At 49.6% G+C, this 23,271-nt stretch overlaps 2 protein-coding genes across 3 annotated transcripts in view; one reads left to right on the forward strand and one right to left on the reverse strand.

Annotated features, from left to right (window-relative positions):
• The first annotated feature begins 1,548 nt into the window (after positions 1 to 1,548).
• NIPAL4 (NIPA like domain containing 4) lies at positions 1,549 to 17,842 on the forward strand. The gene is given in 7 exon segments (XM_005908337.3): positions 1,549 to 1,718; positions 4,881 to 5,053; positions 5,055 to 5,121; positions 8,618 to 8,674; positions 10,321 to 10,411; positions 13,013 to 13,173; positions 14,558 to 17,842. Coding segments are annotated over 7 exon segments (1,215 nt in total). The 5' UTR covers positions 1,549 to 1,681; the 3' UTR covers positions 15,187 to 17,842.
• Positions 17,843 to 20,717: 2,875 nt separating this feature from the next.
• ADAM19 (ADAM metallopeptidase domain 19) overlaps positions 20,718 to 23,271 on the reverse strand; it is an 89,225-nt gene continuing 86,671 nt past the window's right edge. For both annotated transcript variants that reach the window (XM_070373009.1, XM_070373010.1), the window contains exons 22-23: positions 22,335 to 22,487; positions 20,718 to 21,411 (exon numbers count right to left, since the gene is read on the reverse strand). In XM_070373009.1, coding sequence (XP_070229110.1) covers positions 21,358 to 21,411; positions 22,335 to 22,487 — 207 coding nt within the window. In that variant the 3' untranslated portion in view covers positions 20,718 to 21,357. The remainder of the gene's footprint in view (positions 21,412 to 22,334; positions 22,488 to 23,271) is intronic.

Below are 23,271 nucleotides of genomic sequence, written 5' to 3' on the forward strand. Positions count from 1 at the left end.
GGAGACGAGGTAACTTTTTCAAGTCATTCAGTAAGTTAAGGGAAGCCACATGCTGGAAGAACCCATCCTTTGAGGCCCAGCTAGAAGGCCACCATTAAAGGATGGAGGGTGGTGACTGGGGAGACAGCTCGGGGCACAGCAACTCTTTTACTCTTGACACCCTCACTTACTAGCTATGGGACCTTGTGGTGTTGGGAGGGGTGTGTTTCTCCGTATTTAAAATATGACTTTTTCTATTCCTATATAAGATGTTATTATGGGAAACTGGTGGCAGGTATGGGAACTCTCTGTAATATTTTTTTAACTTTTCTGTAAATTCAAAATTATTTCATAATCAAAAAATTATACAATTTTCCCTTATCTATACCATGGAGGGTAGCATCCACCTCACAGAAGGCTTCAATAAAACATGCCTGTAAGGCTTTAGTACCTGTTTGGAAGTGAGGACTCAATAAATAACTACTTTAAGAAGCTATTTCCTCCAGGAGGCCAGTGACCTAACAGAACTGACCACAACATGGCAGTCCCATGTCCTCGCTACTCGGGAGCACAAGATTATTTTGGCCTAAAATGCCAGGCTTGGTGTGGCTGCTAGGAGCATGCATTTCATTTGGGCTCTTGCACTTCCTAGCTGGGACCCCAGGGCAAGTTGCTCGATCTCTCTGTGCCTCGATTTCCTTTCTTTAAATCATAAAGCTACAAGTAAGGTTGTCACGAGGATTAAATGAACTGGGGACTTTTCAGCACTAACAGCTGTGACTGGCCCATAAGAAAGGACTGCCCACGTGTTTTTATGGTCTAGCTCAGTGTTTCTTGAACTTTTTCTAGACCCCACAGTAACAAATGTACTTTCCCTCACCTCCATTTTTCTTTTTAATGGTGATTTGGAAAGCCCCAGTCTCTGGGGAGTTGATCCCATTTTGTTTCTCCTATTAATGATTTATAAGGTTCTTAGGGGACAGGGAATATTTCTGATTCATTTTGATCTCTAAGTACTTCATTCCCTTCTCTCATTCAGTTTACCAAGTTTCTACCCCTCATTCATTCCACATATATGTATGGACCATTTGTTGAGTATCTACTTTGTGTACCTGTTACCTATTAATGTCCCTGTGCCTATCGTAGGTACGTAGAATGAACGAATAAGGCAGGGAGGCGGGAAGGCAGGCAGAAAGGAAAAAAAAATCAGGGTCCCAGACACCCCTGGCCCGAGAGGGTTCCAGCTGGCAGCAGAGCCCCCTTTTCCACCCCCACATTCCCACTTCCACCTCGGCCAGAAAATTGCTCCCTCTGCAGCCAGGCTGCAGCCCATCAACTGTCATCGGGGACGGAACTGGGTGTCGTCCGGCATCGCGCAGCGGGCGGCGCCCGGGGGCCGCCCTCTCGCACCCTGTGGTGTGCGGTGGTGATCCCTCGCAGTGTGCCAGGCAGCCTCCGCACCCCAGGAGGGCATGCACCCCTCCGCGGGCAGCTCGAGCGTTGCCCAAGAGGCCGGGTGGCTCCTCCCCGGGGACCCTCCCCCTCTGGGGCGCGTCATTCTCCCCACCCCCGGGTCCCGACCCCAGCGGCTCCTCTCACGCCGGCCATGCTGGGACAGTTCTCAGCCACCTGCTCCGGAGCCGGGGAGCCGGGGAGCCGGGGTGCCGGCAGCCCGTGAGTCGGTGCGAGCGCCCAGAGCCCCATGGAGCTGCCGGCCAGCAACAGCAGCTGCGAGAACGGTGCGTGGAGCCGGCGGGGACCGGCGGGGACCCGGTGCACCCTGCGCTTTGCCTTCCCTTCCTTCGCGCTGCTCCTTTCTTCCGCGTCCTCTCCTACCAGGGGACCCCAAACGGGGCAGGGGGTCCGCACTTGTCACCCCACCTAGTTCTCGGCCCGTCTAAGGAAGGAGCAGGCTTCTGGCTGACTTTCCCCCTCCTTGGACCTAGGGGCCAGGGAGAGGGGGAAGAGCGGGGAGTGGGAGAAGGAGGCGTGGCTTGATTGATTGGAGCTGGTCCATCCAAAGGGTTGAGGGGAGCGTGTTGGGGTTTCTTTTATGTATAGTTGCTTTGGATATTAGTACCTGCCCAGGCCTGTCTCCCTGGGGCTCACCAGAGACAGGGGAGTGGGCACAGAACCCCACCACCCTCAAACCCATATCCACCTTTTAGGAAAAAGAGGAAAGGAACAACCCAGGAAAGGAAAAGGAAAGATGCTGAGCTAGGCTTTTCACTTGCATTATCCCAACTAATCCTTAACACAGCTCTAGAAGGCAGGTAGATATTACCACCTCTGTCATCATTCCAGAGACAGAAATTGAGGCTCTGAAAAGGCCGATGAACTTGCTCAAAGTAATACTGTGGGGATATGGAATATAAAACCAGGGCTCTTGGATTCCAAAAACTGTGCTCACACCACTGTGCTCACCCCATTTTCTGGCATATCTCCATTTTTCTACCTGTCCTGGTATTGCAGCCTATGGAATATCCGTGTTTTTTCTAACTTCTCTTCTCCAGTGAAGCTTTCAAAACAGGCCTGTTGGGTGTTGGCTGTCTTTGGTTTTCTGAACAACAATGCAGTCCATTTTCAGCCTCACCTTCCCCTGGGGATAAATATGTTCCAGTCCTAGCATATTCTAGGGGAGAGGTAGGGATCATCTGGCCCAGCATCCATTGGCCAGCTGCTCATCCTCCTCAGGATTGGGTTCCCTTTGGCCCTCAGCCTTCCCTCCTTTTCTTGCCCCCTCTGGGAAGACTTGACTTGATGGAGGCACTAAGCTCCATGGGCGCCTCAGGCCCAAACTGCTAAGCCCACCCTTTGGCTCCACCTGCTGGAGGTGTACCTTCAGGAGGGCAGGGGAAGGGCGTGGGGGTGGGCTTGGACTTCCTCTGAGGAGTTGCCTTCCTTGGCCAGCATCCTCCCAGCTCTGGCTCTTTTCCTGAGCTCAGGGAACTCCCAGGACTTGACTCCTGTCCAAGTGGAGGAACAGGAGTGAGCAGTCAGGACAAGTCTGATTAAGGACCCAGATGGTTTCTCATCTCCTCTTCTCTGGATTGTGACACAGGTGTGGGAAAGAGAAGTCTCCCACTGCAAAAGATGCCTGGGTGTCTCTGCTAGGTTCCAGACCCAGTTCTGCCTCCAGGCTTTTGTGAGACTCAAGCAAATCCTTCCCCATCTCAGGGCCTCCGTTTTCCCAGCTGAGAAGAAAGACAGTTAGATGGGCTGCTGCTATTCCATGCTTTCTCTGCTGTGGAAGCAAGGTCAACATCACCCTTCCTTTGTTCCACCAAAATGCCACTCTGTGCTCCAGGTGTGCCAGAGCTAAAGCTGCCTCACCTTTTGGGCTTTGAGGCTCTTCCAGTGCAGGCCCAGAGGTCTAGCTTGGCCCAAGGGGAAGTGCTAGGCCTAGCGTTATATCCTTGGCATGGGAGCTTGGGTCTTTGTGACACACAGTTTGAAAAAGACCTTCTCCACCAAAAGTCACAAACTCAGATGCTTCAAGGGGCCGAGAACAAAACAATGATGACTGAAGAGAGCTGGGTATGGACTCGGGGCAATCGCAAAGATCATGTCCTATCTAGGGACAAAAACCCTGCTGAGCTGTGGCCAGCGGTTGCCTATGGGACCGCATACCCAGCGAGGTAAGCAAAGGCAGCCCTGAAGTGGAGTTTTTGTGGGAAATCTCCTGATTTTTAAATGTTAGTAGTGAGTTCATATTTTAAGATAACCTTCAAGAGGCTGAGTGAAACCCAGCCCCCTTGCCGCCTGCTTTGAGAAGGGTATGTAGTGACTGAGAGCATGGACTTTGGCATTCTATTCACTTGAGAAATAATTCTGGTTTCACTGCTTATCGCCAATGTAGCCCCAGGTTACCGAGCTTGTCAGGGCCCCAGTTTCTTCAGGTAAAACCCTAGACATCATCACTGTGCCATTTCCATGACAAAGATGCTCCTGGAAAGTTCTGGAGCGGTGGGCCCTATGAGTCTCAGCCTGTGTTTTGTATTGATTCCTTGAACTTGGGCAGCTTCATTCTACTGACTAAGGGTCTGCCTCTCATGCCCAGGTTTGTCCTCTTGTCCTTGCTGTTTGGGCCAGAAGAACCAGCAAGAGTGTGCTAGCTGAAGGGCATGAGAACTGATGACTCTTGCAGACTCGGGGACTTAGAAAGAGAGCCTAGACAAAGCCTGTGTGGGATGGCAGGGACCCTGATTCCTCTGAGGCCTGAAGGAGGCCCCAGCCACTGACCATGTGCATCAGAGGTCTTCGAAGTAAGACCTGGGATGGTTGGTTCTCATAGACAGGATGCTGGTATTTCATCACCTTCAGGCCTCAGAGGGGCTGTGCACTCCAGCCTCGCTCCCTCCTGTTACTTGTAGGGACTCCCTGTTGTGGCTGGAGTTAAGTATATGTAAGTGAAGAAGCCTCTGGAAGGGGAGAATATGTGTGCTCCTGAGCTGTTGGAGGCCTCTGTGCCCGGAGGGTGGGAGATGTTTCCTGTGGAGGCCAGGAGGTTGGATTCAGTGATGCCTGAGAGCTGGGGGGACCCTGTTTGGTGTGTGGGAGCATCTTTCTGGCTTAGTGATGAGGTGCTGGAGCTCTGGAGTTAGACAGCCTGTGTTCTTAGGCAAGGTTCCTGACCTCTCATGGCCTCCATCTCCACAACTATGAAATGGGAATCAAATACAGTGCTTACCTGACATGTGGTTGGAAGGACTTGAGTTCATAAAGTCACTTGTCTGGAGTAAGCACTCGGTGAACCTTAACTGTTCCTTTTTAGTTTGGAGCCCGGGATGTGGATGGAATGCGGTAGTAGCTGAAGCATGGAGTCTGAAACAGTGGCCAGTCCCAGTGCTTCTAAAGCACGCAGATGTCCCCACCTGACTCTCTCACCATGCTCTTCCCAGGTTCCCTTATCAGCCTGTACTGCTCCTCCCAAAAAGTCCTGTGCCAGATCATCAGTGACCTCCAGCCTGAGGTGCCCAGCAATGTCACCTCCAACAGCTGGCAGGAGAGGTTCAGGAAGAACTACAGCTTCTACGTCGGTCTGGGGCTGGCCATCCTGTCCAGCTTCCTCGTCTGGCAGCAGCATCATCCTCAAGAAGAAGGGCCTACAGCGACTGGTGGCCTCGGGCGCCACACGGGCTGGTAGGCTCCTGAGGGGGCAGGTGTGGATGGGGTGTTGGGTGGCAAGCCCTCAGCCAGCCCTGTGAGCCTCTATTTGTGGGCCCACTGGAGCAGCTTGCGAGCTGGTCCTAGACGGGCACAAAAGGCCTTCTGTCAGTCCCACTGGGAATCTCACCCACCAGCAGGAGACCCTCCTTTATAATCCAGTAGTTCATGAGAACTACATGATCAGTTAATTGGGGTGAAGACAGGGAAAAGTCCCAGGGCCAAGACTACGAAACCCCACGTCTAGTTCTGTTTTTTGTTTTTGGCTGCACCAGGTCTTAGTTGCGGTACTTGGGATCTTTGATCTGAATGCGGGATCTTTAGTTGTGGCATGAGAAGTCTTAGCTATGTCATGTGGGATCTAGTTCCCTGACGAGGGATCAAACACAGGCTCCCTACATTGGGAGCATGGAGTCTTAGCCACTAGACCACCAAAGAAGTCCCCTGGCTTTATTTCTTATCGGTTGTGTCATTGTAGGCAAGGCATAACTTCCATAAAAGATGGGAATATAAAACTTCTGCCCATAACAGTGTCAGGCAGTAATGTGTCCTCACTTACTATCAATCTGAGCTCCTCTATAGGCTACGAAAGAATTACTGAGTCTCTGTCCACTGGGATTTGCTTGTTTGGAAAATAAGGTGTGTATCCATGAAACAGTTGTTGAGAAAAGGAATCCTATGTAAAAGAATCTCGCCATTTAATCATCATTCATTATGTCCCTACTGTGTGTTGGGTGCCATGCTAGACCTGGGGACACAATGCCCTTGTGGGTCATTGGGTTGAGTGAGAGAGATAGGCAAGTCAATGAGCAACGGTTCTGTAGCATGTTAAGTGCTATCATGGGGAAAATGGTTTTTCTAGTAGTCATATAAGGATGTGAGAGTTGGATCATAAAGAAAGCTGAATCCCAAAGAATCTATGCTTTTGAACTGTGGTGTTGGATAAGACTCTTGAGAGTCCCTTGGACTGCAAGGAGATCAAGCCAGTCAATCCTAAAGGAAATCAGTCCTGAATATTCATTGGAAGGACTGATGCTGAAGCTGAAACTTCAATACTTTGGCCACCTGATGCGAAGAACCTACTCATTGGAAAAGACCCTGATGCTGGGAAAGATTGAAGGCGGGAGGAGAAGGGGACGACAGAGGATGAGGTGGTTGGATGGCATCACTGACTCGATGGACATTAGTTTGAGTTGGTGATGGACAGGGAGGCCTGGCTTGCTGCCGTCCATTGGGCTGCAAAGAGTTGGACAAGACTGAGTGGCTCCAAAGGGAGGGTGAAAAAGTGAGTCAGGATGACTCAGAACTCTCCAATTTGGACAACTGAGAAGATGATGGTGCTATTTTCTGAGATAAAGGATTCAGGAGGAGCAGGTTTATAGGAAGATGATGTGTTCAGGTTTGGATGTGTCCAATTTAATGTTCTGCGGGACACTGAGCTTTGGAAGCAGACTCTTTGAGTACCAGCTCTAGCTCCTTGGTTCCTGGTGATGTGATCCTGGGCAAGAAAACTCATTTTTCTGTGTCTCGGCTTCCTCATCTGACAAACTGGGGATAGGAATAGTCCAGGCTAAAGGATTGTTGTGGAGATATGCAGTGTGTTTAGAGAGATACTTGGCACAGACTGAGCACTAGTATTAGTATTACTGTGATCTAAGTGGGAGGGCCTGACACACAGTTGGATACCCAGGACTAGAATCAGATGTGCTCTAAAAATGGAGAGCTGTGAGATTTGGGGATAAAGTCGGGGTCAGCGGTCATTGCTGCTCTATCTCTACTTCCGGACAAGTGTTCAAAGGCTGGAGACCTCCTAAAGTACCAGAAAAACAGCTGCTTGCACTCAGGAGAGAGCAGGGCAAGTATTATTGATCATTCAGAAAGGCAGCTTTCCTGGAATGAGTTTTTTTCTCCAATCTGCTATTTCAATACCTTCTGAGATTTCAACTCAATAAAATGCTCTCAGAGCTCTTAGCTTTTATGGGAGATTCTGACTCCTTTAAGAACCTGATGAAAGCTAAGGGCTATCTTAGAAAAATGGGCATTTACAAAAAAACCACATTCAAGTTTTAGACAAAACAGTCTAAAACCCATCCTCCTCCTCCTCCTCCTCATCGCTAACCTCCTCCTCCTCCTCATTGCTCACCTTGAGCTAACTATGTGCCAGGCTCTGAGTCCCTCATGTGACCAAAGCAGACACAATTCTTGGCTTCATGGAGCTTCCATTTTAGTAGGGGAAATGCCAGAAAATAAATAGATAAATTCAAATTATAGACAGTAAGTGTCACTAAAGAGAAGAACTGAGTGTGATGAGAGAAAAACCCAAGGGAGGGCATTTTAGGGAAAGCAACGTCAAGTGGAGACCTGTAGAGTAGGTAAAGATACAGGCAAGTATTGTTAAGAAGACTATTCTGAACACGGAAAAACACACACAAAGCCCTTAAGGCCAAAACAAACTCATCATTTTTGAAGAACACAAAGACAGCCGGAGTGGCTGGACTATAGTAAGAAGAGTGGTGGGAGATGCCTTTGGAGAGGTGAGCAGGGTCAGAACTAGGATCAGGCTTGTTAGGAATTCTGGTCTTTATCCTAAGAGTATTTTGAAGCCACTGGCCAGCTCTAAGCTGAGGAGTGACATAATTGTTAAAAACCCCTGGCTACTATGAAAGGAATGGATTATAAAGGGACAGGATTGAGCTGGAGGAGTCCTAGGAGGCGCTTGCCTTCTCCCAGGCCAGAAGTATTAGTGCCTGGGAGTTGGGTGGTGGCAGTGGAGTGGACCCGTGTAGATGCTCTTTGGAGACAGAATGCCCAGGATGGACTGGATTTAGACAATGGAGTAATGGGAGGGTCCAGTGTGGTTCCCTGGTTTCTGGATCAAGCAACTAGATACTCGGAGGTCCCCTTACTGAGTTTCATTTGGCGGGTTATTGTTTTGGTCGCTAAGTTTTGTCAACTCTTTCGCGACTATATGGACTATAGCCCACCTAGCTCCTCTGTCCATGGGATTTCCCAGGCAAGAATATTGGAGTGGGTCGCCATTTACTTCTCCAGGGGATCTTCCCAACCCAAGGATCAAACCTGCATCTCCTTTATCAGGATTCTTTACCATTGAGCAACCTGGGAAGCCCTCATTTGGTGGGTGGGAGCATCTTAAAATCAAGAGTTCCATTTAGGACAGAGTTTGAGATGCCTGTGATAGACCCAAGAGTTGTCGAGTAAGTAACCGGATACACATCAGGGCTCAGGAGAAAGGATCAGGATGCATACATGAACTAGGGACATGAGCATCCAGATGGAATTTAAAACTTTGGATAGGATGCATTTGCTCAGGAGAGGGCCCAGAAGGAAGCCTGGAGGATGCACCACAGCTGCTGCGTACCGAACCATTGGAGGCTGGGGAGGGAAAGGAGGGAAGGAAAGGTCCCGGGAAAGTGTGGCCAACCTCTAACTTAGTGCCCATTCCTTTCTACAGTGGATGGAGGCTATGGCTACCTGAAGGACTCAATGTGGTGGGCTGGATTTCTCACGAGTAAGTAGATCCTTTTCTCTCTCTCTCTCTTTTTTTTTTTTTTTTGGCTGTACCCAGTCTTAGTTGCCGTACACAGAATCTTCGTTCCCCAAACAGGGGTCAAACCTAGGCTCTCTGCTTTGGGAACTCAACATCTTAGGCACTGGACCACCAGAGAAGTCCCTTGTAAGAGGATTCTTTGCTACTAAGGACACTGCCCTATTGATGATAGAGGCAGAGATGAAAGAAGGAATAGATGTCTCTATTATGCAAAATATGCACCCAAGGCCCAGATTTCTAAGGGGGAAAGCTTGATAGTCTTTGCAGGTAGAACATTTTACCTGGCCCCTCCGGTTACTTTCTCCATCCACAGTGACGTCTTTCATCCACAAAGCATCTGTCCCCAGAGAGGTTTGTACAGAACTGGTAATGATAAAGGTGTAATTTCTCAACTTCCCCTGAAAGGCAGGGAGCTATGACTGCTGGGCAGAGTCTCCCAGACTCCTACAGGGCACAGCCCAGGACTCCTAACTCAGCCGTCCCATTCCACAGCAGTTACTGAGTCACTTAGGATGTGACTGGCCTGCCACCTAAGGTTTGTCCAAACTTGCACCTTCACACATTTCCTCCCACTTTCCACCACCCTGTCTGGCTTTCAAACCCTAATTCTTTAGGTTGGATGGAGAAGTAGTGAGCTTTCTGTTTATAATCCCCTAAGTCAGGTTTTGATCCCTGTCTCAGCTAGAGTGATCACATTCATCACCTGCTTTCAAAGGGCAGACCCAGGTCATTCTCTATGAGCAGAGAGGCAGGAGTCTGCAAACTGGAAACTCACTTGGGGAGAAGTAGACCCTTTGGGAATGTCTGTCTAACCCCCTGCCTGTCAGTCTAGACTATCCACAACTACTCTGGGAAAGACAGCTCCATGGACCATTTGGTACCTGGAAAATCGATGACTGTGGCTGTTTCTTTATTTGATAATTAACACTTTCTAGTTGTTGTTCAGTCACTAAGTCACGTCTGACTCTGCGACACCAGAGACTACAGCATGCCAGGCTTCTCTGTCCTCACCATCTCCCAGAGTTTGCTCAGATTCATGTCCACTGAGTCAATGATGTCATCCAACTAGCTCATCCTGTTGCTTCCTTCTTCTCTTTGCCCTTAATCTTTTCCAGCAACGCAGTCTTCTCCAATGAGTAGGCTCTTTGCATCAGGTGGCCAAAGTATTGGAGCTTCAGCTTCAGCACCAGTCCTTTCAATGAATATTCAGAGTTGATTTCCTTTAGGATTGACTGGTTTGATCTCCTTGCTGCCCCACTTTTTAGAGCTTACTTTAATCATACAGACCAATCATTGGTCTGAGATACCCTTAACCATGCTTAGGCTAGAAGCCAAGAGACCTCTAGAACAAGAAGGCGCCATATGACCCTGGACTCTAGGCCATCTCCTTATCTTTAAAATGAGAGGATTTGGTCAGGATGGTCTGGGCCTGACCTTTAGATGAGATTCTGCAGGGAGAAAGCGTAAGGATCGGGATTGTAATGAATGCTGGTCTGGGATTCTGTGAACGGGTGAACACCGAATGAAGCTGTCTCCACCCACATTCATTTGGGCTGGAGATGGTGGGTCAGAGCCACTGTGACCTCTTCTCACCCTTCATTTCCTAGTGGCTGCTGGGGAAGTTGCCAACTTCGGGGCCTACGCATTCGCTCCTGCCACAGTCGTCACCCCTCTGGGAGCGCTGAGTATCCTCATGAGGTTAGTCACCTCTCCTGCTCTGATTCCTCCATGTTTTCAGTTGATGTCGGAAACTGCCATATGGGGTCAATCGCTACTTGCAGTCAGGGACCTGGGTCAGTCCCAGCTCCCGGAAAGAGGCTCTGCACTGGGGATTGCGTGCTGCCCATTGTTCTAGCATCCCTTCGACCGCCTGAGCAGTGAAGGGGCAGGCCAAGCCCCATCCAGGGAAAGGGCTGTCCCTGCCACCAGGCTGAAGGTCTCATGCCAGTGTTTTGGTGCCATAGTAGAAGCAGCACACACATTGAAAGGACAAGCCCTAGATTAACTGTCCTGAGTTCTAACCTTATCTCTGCCACTTTGTAGTTACAGTACACAGCAGGTCACTTAACTACTCTAAGCGTCAATTTCCCATCTCCCAAGTGGGGATGTTCATAAGGCCTGCCTGAAGGCACTGCTTCAAGGCCTCGAGATAATGCACAGAAAGTGCACAGTACAGAATCGGCACTGAAGAATAACCATGGCTAACACGTGTTTAGGGTTTTTGTTGTTGTTCTTGTTTAGTCAGTAAGTCGTGTCCAACTCTTGTGACCTCGTGGATTGTAGCCTGCCAGGTTCCTCTGCCCATGGAATTTTCCAGGCAAGAATACTGGAGTGGGTAGCCTATTCTTTCTCCAGGGATCTTCCCAACCCAGGTATTGAGCCCGAGTCTTCTGCATTGCAGGCAATTCTTTACCAGTGCGCCACCTTTAATCCTCACAGTATCCCTACTAATTAGAAAGGAGGGGAGACCTGAGACCAAGAGAGGTTAAGCATCTTGGCCAAGGTCACCCAGATCCCTGGAGACTGAGCCAGGATTCCCTCCCAGGCAGTCTAATTTCAGAGTCTGGATGCTTAATCACTAGGCCATGTTTCCTGGAAAATGTTTGATGATTTTAAAGATAACTGCTATTACACATGTGTGCTTCCCATTGCCCTGTTCCTCCCAAGCTACAAGACCCCTCCTCCATGGGGGTCCTGAGTCCCATTTGAAGTTGGCTCTGATTGTTGCCCTAACCATGGAGTCCTGGTAAGTGCCAGCCCACCACACCCATACCTGTAATTTCCTGTTTTGTTTTACCAGCTTGAAGATAATCTTGCAACATCTATAGTCAAAAACCAGATAGAGCCATGACTCACACTGCATAGTTGGCTGATGTGGCTGTGATACCACTATTGCATATCTGGTTAGTTTACACATTCCCATCCTGGGTAGTTAGGAGAGGCAGGGAACCCTTTACTTTGTGACCCCTGCCTTTGCTAAGGCCACCAAATGCTGGTAAAAAGGCATCGTAGGTAAGATGCTTTTGGCAGTTTTAGAGGAGAGATGGGAGACATTTAGAGGAGCTTAGACAATAGTCCCTTCTTTCCTGATCTCTTTAAGCAGGACTCATGAAGCTTACTGGGTGACCTTAGGTCAGCCAACAGATTTTTACCCTAAAATAATGCCACCCTTGTAAAGAAACAGAAGCGCACCCCAGTGATCATACTTGTCTTGTCCCATTTCCCTCCCATCCTACCTCACCTTTGCCAGCTCATTTGGAGAAATGAAAGTCATATCAGCAAAGAACAGCAAGGAACTGGAGGTATTTTGCCCAGAAAAGACTCAAGTCACAATTCTCCTCAGTGAGATGTAGAGGGAAAAACCATAGGCTTTATAATTAGACAGAATTTGAGCTCAAATTCTGGCTTGTCTCTTACCAGTTGTGTGATCTTGCCACCATTTAAGCTTCTATGGGACTCAGTTTTCTCATCTATTAAATGGGCATAAGTATATTTTTTACTTCTCAGAGTTGTAAGACGTTAGCGAGGTAATAAATAGAAAGTTCCTAGCATAATGCCAGTGCAGGAGATGCAAGAGACATAGGTTCGATCCTTGGGCCAGGAAGATCCCCTGGAGTAGAAAACGGCAACCCACTCTAGTATTCTTGCCTGGTAAATTTCATGGACAGAGGAGCCTGGTGGGCTACAGTCCATGGGGTCACAGAGTTGGACACAACTGCGCATGCACACATGCAGTGCATGCTGATACAGTGCTCAAGACACAGTGCCTGTAATGGTCATGATGGTTGTTTATACTGGCATATACAAATGGAGGAAGGAATGGATTTGTTGTGTATGGTGCAAGGAATAAGATATGGGACAAGTAGAAATTACCGCATTTGGGTAATACCTCATAGAATGAACCTACAATGGATTCATCTGCATTGTGAAGGGGTGAGCTGTTTGCCACAAGAGAGATACAAGCCAAAGCTGAAAGTGTTTCACATTTGTTTGCAGTGTTACAGAAGATGTGCTCATTGGGTAGGAAGTTAGACAAGAGGGCTCTGAAGGACTCTTCCAACTCTTCTGTTTGGGGATACTCTCCGTCTCTAAAATGAAAGAAATTCACGTGGCTGTTGTCCATTCCTCCAGCCTACACTGTAGCCCTCTCATAAGTAAGTTTCTATTTCAGACATTTTCAAGGGGTCCAGAAAAGCTCCCACGTGGGAAAGCAGTGAGCCCTCGCTCTGCCCTGGCCTTTTTCCAGGATGCTGGGGCCAGCCTGGCTACTCTGAGCCCTTTCTCCTCTTCTGCACACAGTGCCATCTTTTCCTCGTATTTCCTGGGGGAGAGTCTGAACCTCCTGGGGAAGCTGGGCTGTGTGATCTGCGTGGCTGGCAGCACAGTGATGGTGATACACGCCCCCGAGGAAGAGAAGATCAGCACCATCATGGAGATGGCTGCCAAGATGAAAGACACAGGTAGGTTCCAGCTCCCCTTGAGCAGGAAGGTGCTGGGGGTGAACCCTGGGGAGGGGTGACTGGGTTATGACCGTCTCAGGTGCTGCCACCTGGAGGAGGAGGAGGAAGCAAGTTTGGGGAAGAAAACTGATGGGCTGGTACTAAGGCTAGTTTATAGGGTCCCAGTTTGATAGGTATTGATGCTGTTTATTATGTAATGGGTACTGTTCTAAATGCTTTGTTTGTACTGTCTTAGTTCAAATATCATAGACTGGGTGGCTTATAAATAATAGGAATTTTTCACAGTTCTGGAAGCCATCATCAAGTCCTTGTTCAAGCCCTATAGATTTCGTTCATAGACATCACCACCAGGTGTCCTCACCTGGTGGAAGGGGCAGGGGAGCTTTCTGGAGTCCCCTGGGGCACTAATCCCTTCTTGAGGGCTCTACCCTTACGACTTAATCACCCTTGAAACCCTCACCTCCTAATACTGTCACATTAGGGGATTAGGTTTCAATATATGAATGGGAGGGGGCATTCAGTCAATTGAGTATATTATCTCATTTAATCTCACAAAAAAAAGCTCCTATAGGGAAGGTCCTATTATTATTTATATTTTACAAAGAGGAAACTGAGATTTTAGGGGTTTAATGAATAACTTGTACAAGTTATTAAAAAGTTGTGTTGCTGGGACCAGAACCCATGTTTGATTCCAGAGCCTAGATTTCCTTTTTTAACAACACAGATTTATTTCTCTATTTATTTTTACTTATTTTTTATTTGGCCATGCCACAAGACGAGCTTCCCAGGTGGCGCTAGTGGTAAAGAATGTGCTGCCAATGCGGGAGACATAAGAGACCTGCGTTCAATCCCTTGCAAGGGAAGATCCCCTGGAGGAGGGCACGGCAACCCACTCCAGTACTCTTGCCTTGAGAATCCCATGGACAGAGGAGCCGGGTAGAGTCAGAAAGAGTCAGACACAACTGAAGTGACTTAGCATGCATAATATAAAAGGGCTTCCCAGGAGGAACTAGTGGTAAAGAATCTGTCTGCCAATGTAGGAGATGCAAAAGATGTGGGTTTGATCCCTGGGTCAGGAAGATCCCCTGAAGGAGGGCATAGTAACCCACTCCAGTATTCTTGCCTGGAGAATCCCATGGACCAAGGAGCCTGGTGGTCCACAGGGTCGCAGAGTCAGACACAGCTGAAGAGACTTAGTTTCCCAACCAGGGATAAACCCACGCCCCTTGCATTGCAGGTGCAGAGTCTTAACCACTAGACTGCCAGGGAAGTCCTCCGGTGCCCAGATTCTTAATGTGACATCCTGCTGCCATGGGGGGTGGGGAGCTCTAGATGCTGATGGCATCCTCCCAGCTCAGGTCCTTTCTCTCCCTCCCCCTCAAAGGGTACATCGTGTTTGCTGTGTTTCTGCTGGTGTCCTGCCTCATCCTCATCTTCGTCGTCGCCCCACGTTACGGACAAAGGAACATCCTCATCTACATAACCATCTGCTCTGTGATCGGGGCCTTCTCCGTGTCCTCCAGCAAGGGCCTGGGCATCACCATTAGGAACTTCTTCCAGGGGCTGCCGGTTGTACGGCACCCTCTCCCCTACATCCTGTCCCTCATGCTGGCGCTTTCGATCAGCACTCAGGTCAACTTCCTCAACAGGGCGCTGGACATCTTCAACACCTCCCTGGTGTTCCCCATCTACTACGTGTTCTTCACCACGACGGTGATGACCTCCTCCATCATCCTCTTCAAGGAGTGGTACAGGATGTCGGCTGTGGACATCGTGGGCACCCTCTCTGGCTTTGTCACCATCATCCTGGGTGTATTCATGCTTCATGCTTTCAAAGACCTGGACATCAGCCGGAGCAGCCTGCCCCACATGCACAAAAACCCACCTGCCACTCCTGCCCCAGAGCCCAGTGTCATTAGACTTGGAGATAAGAATGTCCTGGTGGACAACATGGAACTCTCCAGCACCCCATCACCAGAAGAGAAGCCCAAAGTGTTTATAGCCCATTCGTAAAGCCTGAAGTAGAGAAGTGAGAGGATGAGCCCTGTGGTACAGCCTGACGGCTTGATTTCAGAGCCACCTGGTTACTTCCAACACAACTCGTACCAATGGGCTCTTTTCTTGAGACTTCCATTTATACCTCATTGCTGTTTCCAGGAGAAAAATCCCTACTCAGTGAGCAGTGGTGGTTTCACTTCCTGGAAACACAGCCTCAGTGACCAAACACACTACTTGGTGCCAGCAGGTCCCCTGGACCTCCCTTCCCACTTGTTTCCTGTGTTGTGGGGAAGAAGATCGGATTTGACCCATTGAATGTAGCGCAAGCCAGGAACTTCCCTGAAACGCTGGTCATCAGGAAGTTCCCCTCCTGAGACTGACTCACTGTTCCCGAGTCCAAGGCTGAAGTGCACCTGGCTCCCCAGGGCCCAGAGAGCAACTCGCCATGCCCCCTGTCTGGAACTAATAGACACACAACTCTTGTCAAATGTCTTGTTGCTGTTGCCACCTCATTTTCGGACACGGAAACAAGACCTCAGCTGACCTTCTTACTGTGAAAGCTGCCTGATGTCTCAGGGAAACCCTGCCACCAGCCCCATTCCCAGAGCAGCCAGCCTGGAGCTTAGCATCTGCTTCCATCCTCCTCACCCCCACCCTTCCCTCTGTGCTGTGCTCAGTTGCTTCAGTCATGCCCAACTCTTGCAAGCCCGCTCCTCTGTCCATGGGATTCTCCAGGCAAGAATACTGGAGTGGGTTGCTGTGCCCTCCTCCAGGGGATCTTCCTGACCCAGGGGTTGAACTCACGTCTCTTATGTCTCCTGCATTGGCAGGCAGGCTCTTTACTGTTAGTGCCACCTGGAAAGGCCCCTTCCCTCTCTAGATGCACCCCAAGGAGCTGGTCACAGAGACATTCAGGTGGTTGTCCAAGAACTCGAAACAACACAACCAACCACAACAAAAGGTGCCTCCCAGCCGAGCTCTGCTGGCCAAGCCCAGAGTTTCATTCCGCCTCGCTCTAAGAGAACAGCAGTTCACGACTCTTAAAAGCAGCCTGGTTGTCGAGTAGAATGCACTTTCCTTTTCCTCAAGGAGTAAACCACAATATGATTTGGGGAGATGGGGAGAAGAGTGAGGAGCAGAGTCAGGACTTGTCAGAGAGCAGACACAAGCTCTCTGGAAACCAGAGGCTAACCTGTGTTTACTCTGGTGGCTGACCAAGAACCCAGGCGGCAAAGGTAACCTCTGGGTGTGTGTGTGTATTTAAAATGCAGCATGCAGGATCTTAGTTCCCAGACCAGGGATTGAACCCATGCCCCTTGCAGTGGAAGGACGGAGTCTTAACCACTGGACCACAGGGAAGTCCCCTTCGGCAGTGGAAGCTCAAAGTCTTAACCACTGGGCTGCTAGGGAAGTCTCCTCTGGGTAACTTCTGGGCTGAAGCCTTAGAGGCTTGGCCAGTGGGATCAGCTTTGAACTTCAGTGACCAAGTGGGGGTGTAAGCTAGGTACCAGGTGTCATTCTGGCCATGGACCAGATTGCCACCAAGTCCCCAGTCCACTGATGAGCTGCCCACCCTGGGAGGCGGTGTGCCACAACTGCTGCACCACCACCTGCTTTGGGGACTGCCTGTGGTCCCCCAACATTTGGCTGGAGGCAGTCAAAAAACCAAGAGCAGCTGGAGAGAGAGAATTAATATCGTTTCCCTTCCTGTCTTCTTTCTAGCAGTGAGAATGTGACAGTTGATTCAAGGATCATTGATACGGAGGTAAGGGAGTCAGTATATTTGTCAAGAAGGAAGCCCTGGCCCTCAGCCCCCCGAGCTGGTGTAGAGCCCCCCTGTGTAACTCCATACCTGTGCCTGTGTTTATGTCCCGGGCCCTCAGTACAGCCAAGCCCAGGCCAAACTCCTGCTGGCCTTAGAGCACCAATGAACAGGCTGGCTTTCTGCACGCACTCCAGCCTCAAAGCCCCAATTTTGAACGACTGTGGATTTCTCTAACTAAAATCAATGCAACCCACTGGATGTTGAGAATGGCCGTGATCTGAGGGCCCTGAGAGTGTGGTCTGCAGGGTCAGTAATAAAGACCTCTGAGTGTGTTTACTTGATGCTTACATCTCGGCCCTCCTTGGACATGGACTAATTAAACTGGTTCTTCTAGTGCTGGTGGACGGAGCAGTGGGGGGTGGGGGGTAGGGTTGGGGTCGGGGGCCAGGCCAGGCCCCAATCTCTGGAGAGTTGTGGCTATCAAGGAGGTCCTGTCCCTCCAGTGTCTTCTGCAGTCCAGCCTTCACTAGAGAGGGAAAGGTTGTCTGGGGAATACAGTCCACTAAAGACTTTGCACATCCCTTGTTTTTTTGTTGGTTTGTTTTTACCATCCCTTGTTAATGTCTGAGCCTTTAGGAGGAACCAATCACAATGCTAAGAGCCTCCCATGAATACTTTAAGCCCTCACAAATCCTCAAGGTAGGTCTGTATCACTCATGTCCCGAGTGACCCCAGACCTATTTAAACTAGACCAGCTTTTGTCCAGGTGCCAAGACAAGCAAAGACCCCAGGCTTCTCTGTGGCTCAGGTTCTTCCACGGTGGTCTGACAAGCTGGGTGGATGGTCCCTGTGGGAACTCTTCTGAGGAGTCCTCAGGGATGGATCGTATCCAGGCTAGCCAATACAACATGAAAACAAACAAACGAGCTGTCAAACCAGCCAACATTTCAAATGACAATTTAATTAAATACAAACAAGGAAAAAAGGCACCATAGCCCATTCAAGTATTTTGCATAGATATACAAATATTGTAAACAATTAATAGGTGAATGAGAGAAAAGAGGATCTGTTTTCCGTGAACAATCTCCCAAATAAAAAGAAAATTCACATTGCCCTGGATCCCAGACACATACGTACGTACACACAGTGGGTGGTGAGAGAGGGTGGGTGGCTCTGGGGGCACTTGGTGTGGATTCTACAGATCCTCTGCTTTACCAGGTTCCCTAGGGAGGGGTGGGGCACCATTCCAGTTGGCATAGTCTTGATTTTCTTGGGTGTCCTGCAGAGCTGTTGTACATACATTTAATTCAATCTCTGACTTTAAAACCAGTCTCCAATTTAAAACATGAGAATCTTCTATACCCCCAGCCAAAAAAAAAAAACAAAAACAAATTCTGACATGGGTAAGAGGAGGCTTTGTTCTAAAGGATTACAGCAAGAGATGGAGAGGGGTCATGGCCATAGTGGATGGGGCTATGACATCACTGTAAGATCTACAACGAGACACTATAAGATCTGCAAGGCTCTCAGAGCTGGGACAGAAAGGAGCTTTTCTTTTACAGGGAGAAGTAAGCAAGGCTAAAAAGAACCGAAGGTAAGCAGGCAGTTACCACTGGAGCCCAGTGCCTGGGCTAAAACCCACCGAGACAAGGAGAGCCAGTGCAAGCTCCCTTGAGATCCCTTGAGGTTTACATTTCAGAGATGCCTTCCAGGCTCTTAAGGAAAACAAGTCTAGGGTTGAAAAACTGGTAGGAGGCTAAGTTAGCTTCTAAAAAGATTTACATAGTCTCCATCTGAACAGTAGGCTGGTTAAGTCACTCCACCAAGCCTCAGTTAAGCTCCTTTCCTCCCCATCAGACCCTGAGCATGGACTTGCCCTTGGCCAGAGCCGGCATCAGCCCCTCCCCCAAAGGCTGACCACAAAGTCTGTCCCTGAATGTGGTTCTTTCCAGCCATGCTCACTCCTTCCTATAAAAGGCCTCTTCCTTCTGAGCTGTGAGATGCTTTACAGATCTTGCAGCCACTCAGCTCACCCGAGCAGTCTCCTAAAGCAACTGCCCGGTGCCCCTGACTCAACATTCCCTTCCCCAGTCTTGCAGTAATCCCTGTGAGTAAAGTCCTTCCTTCCCTAAATCCATACTGGGTTTCATCACCTCAAAGCAGCACATGGACACAGGAGGGGAAAAGCGGGCCACAGTAGCCAGTCTTGTCCCCCCGGGCAGCCTCCCTGGCCTTCCAGAATGGTGCCTCCTGCCTCCCTGAACAGAACCAGGAGAGAAACAGTAAATAGAACAGGTTGCCAAAAGTCTTACCAGATTTTAAAAATTCGACCATCTTCCAGTTCACAGTACAATTTTTATCACGTGGAGGTGGTACTAAAATAATGGAAAACAACACACAAGAAAGCAACAACCCAGGTCTCTTTCCGGTTTGGTTCCAGGGAGGGTGGATTTCAGATTCAAGAGGCTCACACCTCACAGCCTTCCACCTCCTGATATGGGGGAGGAAAGCTGGACGGAACCACAGGATCATTGGTGAGGCATGGGGTTGGGCTTAAGGGTGATTTTGGTGGGGGAAGTGTTTTAGCCTTTCATTTTCTGGGACCCAGCCGTGAGGCCTGGGGCATCTAGAGTAGCATGCTTAAATGGAAGGCTGTCCCCTGACCCCACCAGGAAGTGAGGATGATGGACATTGGGTGTGGGGCGCAACCAGGACCCTTGTCAGCAAGACAGAGGTGTGAATATCACCAACATCACAACTACTTAACTACCTGAGGGAGGAGAACTTCATTTCCTGAGCTCTTTCTAAATGTACCCCAAGAGTCCACCAGGTGCACAGCCCAAATCTCCCACCTGTCTCCAAACCCAGAACATCGATTAAGCACCCATTGTGTATGGAGAGCTAGAATGGGGCCCTGGGCTAGTGGTTGGGGTGAGAACTCAAGCCTCTTCCTTGAACTGAGGTTTTCAAGAGCAAACATCTGTTCATTGCAGGAGGTGGGCAGCCCCCAGATGCCCAGCACCTTTCTGGGGTGGGAGACAGTCCCAGAGAACCTCGCCGGTGACTCTGACAATTGTCCCAGCCTGCAGAGCACCGCACAGCCCCGCTCCCTGTGGGGAGGACAGGACCAGAGGAAAGAGCACAAGGAAGTGGATAAGGAATCATCTCGCTGGTCCCAGCACAGACTCCATCAAGGCTGCTTCTCTAGGGAGCTCTACAGGTATGCTCTCTGCTCAAAGGACAACAGTCCTATCTCGTTGCTGATCAGCCTGGGGATAGATGGGGTTCCCAGGACATCCGCTCCCTTCCCTACACCTGCCGCCATCCGTGAGGACCATGCTCAGATTCAGGGCAGGGAGAGGAAGACCTGCACTCTGCTGAGGTCACAAAACCATGGACAGTAAAGCTAGGTGCTCACAGCCATGGCCCAAGGCCATGCCAGTCATCACTCTCGAGAAACCAGGAAATCCTGGGGCCAACCATCAGGCAGAACCCTGACCTGCAAGTCACAGCACCAGGTCCCAGGAAGTCGGGACTGCTGGGGAATCGCATTCCACAGCACCACACGTTGGGCAGGTCCAAGCAGGGAAAGAAATCAAAAGCACGAGGCACTTGCAAAGTGCAGAAAAGAGAAAACAGAGCAAGCAAGAATCATGGCAAGCAGATGGCGACCTTTGGCTTGACGGCTCAGAGGGGCCCAGGCTATGCTCCCCCTGCTGTCTAAACGCCTACAAATAGTACCTGTCTGAGTCAGAGTGACCCGTGGGAATATGGGTAGGTAGGGGTTTGGGGGTGGTGGGGGGTAGTAAGGAGAAGACTTGATTTGTTCACATGTGACCACTGAGCCAGGAGTTATGACCTTGACCAAGCCCTGGGCAGTGGGAGGGACCCCTCGATCCCAGAGCTAAAAGGGAGGCTAAGTGCCCACCTCCAGCCAGCCTGGAACCATGGAGGAAGACAGAAGCAATAGAAAGCTCTCACGTGTACCCAGATGTGGATGGATGGCTTCTCCAAGCTGAGTCCTGGCTTGAAGGTCGAAACCAGCTTCCCAGGTGGGCTCCAGCTCGGACCACTGGCACCAGATGGACTGGCACCTCTTGGGGGACGGCCCAGCTGGAGGGTGGATGGGGGAGAAGCAGCCATTCGTCCTCCTCTGCTTTCCTGTTCCTACCTGGGGCTGGATATTGCACAAAACAACACTTGGATGCCATGGGGTAGTAGTCACTCTGGGCCCCTGAGGAGACCGAGGAGGCACTGAGTCGAGAAGGAGATTTTCAGAGATGCGCTGGTTCCAGGAGGAGGGGAGCTGGGGAGGAGGAGCTCGGAGGCGGCCAGACATGCTTCTTCCAGAGCCCATGGCTAACGGCTCCTCCGTGGTATTCAAAGTCCTCAAGGGAAGGGAGAAGCCCCTTTAGACGAGTCTAGATTTTCGAGCTAGTCATCCCCACAGCCCTCTGTGATCTGTATTCAGGAAACTGAGGGAAAACAAGAGAGGAGAGAGAGAAACGTCAGATCCGTGCGGATTAATGGAATCATGGGGCACTGTCCTCTTGCTTGTGTCAGGTGAGCAGACGAGACAGACAGCTGGGAAAGACGGTTTCTACAGAAGTCTATCCACGTGTCTTCTTGTCCATCAGCTCTCCAGTGAGAGGCATCGTGGCGCCCCCCACCCCGCTCCTGACCCCAGCTGATCAGCTATCCCTACTCCTCCCTCTCAACAAAGCTGTGCCTCAGTCTGCAGAGTTTGCAGGACCTCGTGGGAACACAGGGCAGTCAGCCAGCTTCCTCACTGGCTCCTGTCTGCCCCGACCCCAGGACTGGCCACACAGAATACATCAGCTTCAAGGAAGATATATTAGGAAAGGCCATTGTGCACAGCCTACCAAAGGCTGGCAGTTAATGACAATTAACTGCCTTGACCTTCACAGCAACCTGGGGTGGGGGTGGGGGTTGTCTACTGCTGCTTCCTAAAACCTCTTTCAAGATAAGGCATCGGAGACTTGGCAAAACTAATACAATTATATAAAGTTTAAAAATAAAATAAAATTTAAAACAAACAAACAAACAAACAAACAAAAAAAAAAGATAAGGCATCGGAGACTCAAGAGTGACTTGCTCAGGGCCACTCAGCTCATCAGCTGCAGAGCTAGTTTGAAGGTACCAGAGCTCAGCCTCCTTAACATCAGCTTTCATGTGGAACTAAAACACCTCTATCACTAGGGGGTGATATCACCAATTTAAGGGACAGTCATTTAGGCTAAGCTTTTTGTCCTTGGCTTTTGTTCTGGAAGTTCAGCCTTACCCAAGAAGCATGAACTGGTCTGTTTTCTCAGCCGTATTTTTGCCCCCTGGATCCCTCTGCTCTCAGCTTTTACCTCAAGGGTTTCTGAAGACTCACCTTTGGGGCAGGTGCCACCAGGGGCCGGGTCTGAGGAGGGCCGGAGGGAGGGGGCCGCAGGATGGAGGCGCCGCTTGGCCTAGGGAGGTTCTTGCGGCCTGGCACTGGGTTAGCCGGGAGCGCCTTCTGCGGCGGCCGAGGCCTGGAGAGATCCTGTGGAGAAAGCCACAAGCCTCATTCAAAGGCCAGAAGCGCCCGTTCAAGAGAAAACGTCCTCAGTATGTTACAGGCCAAAAGCAGATGAGAAGAGGGATACACCATTTAAAAAGAATGGTCCCATTTATAAAAACAGATTGTGTGCGTACATGTTTACCTGCTCAGGAAAAAAAGCCTTTTTGGAGAGCAAGTTGGCAGTATCTATTAAAATCAGAAATCATACTCAGTTTAGAAGTGATCATTCTCTGACCTAAATACATGATTCCACTTCCTGTTACCCATTTTAGAGAACTATTTGCACAGGGCCACAGAAATGAAACTGCAAGGATGTTCCTCGAAGCACTGTTTATGACAGCAAAAGAAATTAGAAATAATTAAAATTTTCATCAACAAATTACTAAAATTACACAGAGACATATGACATGGCATTTTAAAAGAATGAAGTAGGCTGATAAGTGCTGAGGTGGAAAGATGACCAAGAGGAATGGCAAGGTGGTACAAGCTGCAGAGGGTAGTTTAGAGAAACAAGTCACCCCCCTCAGTCCCCTACCAGTGTAAACCCAAAGGTACAGGGGGAGTCAGAAAGATGAAGACCAAACTGGTAACAGGTCAGAGGTTAAGAGTGGGCTCTGCATGGTGAGAGGGGTCATCCAAGTGAACATTCAATTTTTTTTTAACAAGAGTATACATATGTATATTACCTGTGCAAATAAAATTTTTAAAAAGAAGAAATCATATTTTCCATATTGGTTGTCTGTGGGTGGCACAATTCTTTCCTTTG

The sequence above is a fragment of the Bos mutus genome, chromosome 7 (genome assembly GCF_027580195.1).
Source record: "Bos mutus isolate GX-2022 chromosome 7, NWIPB_WYAK_1.1, whole genome shotgun sequence".
Lineage (NCBI taxonomy): Eukaryota > Metazoa > Chordata > Mammalia > Artiodactyla > Bovidae > Bos > Bos mutus.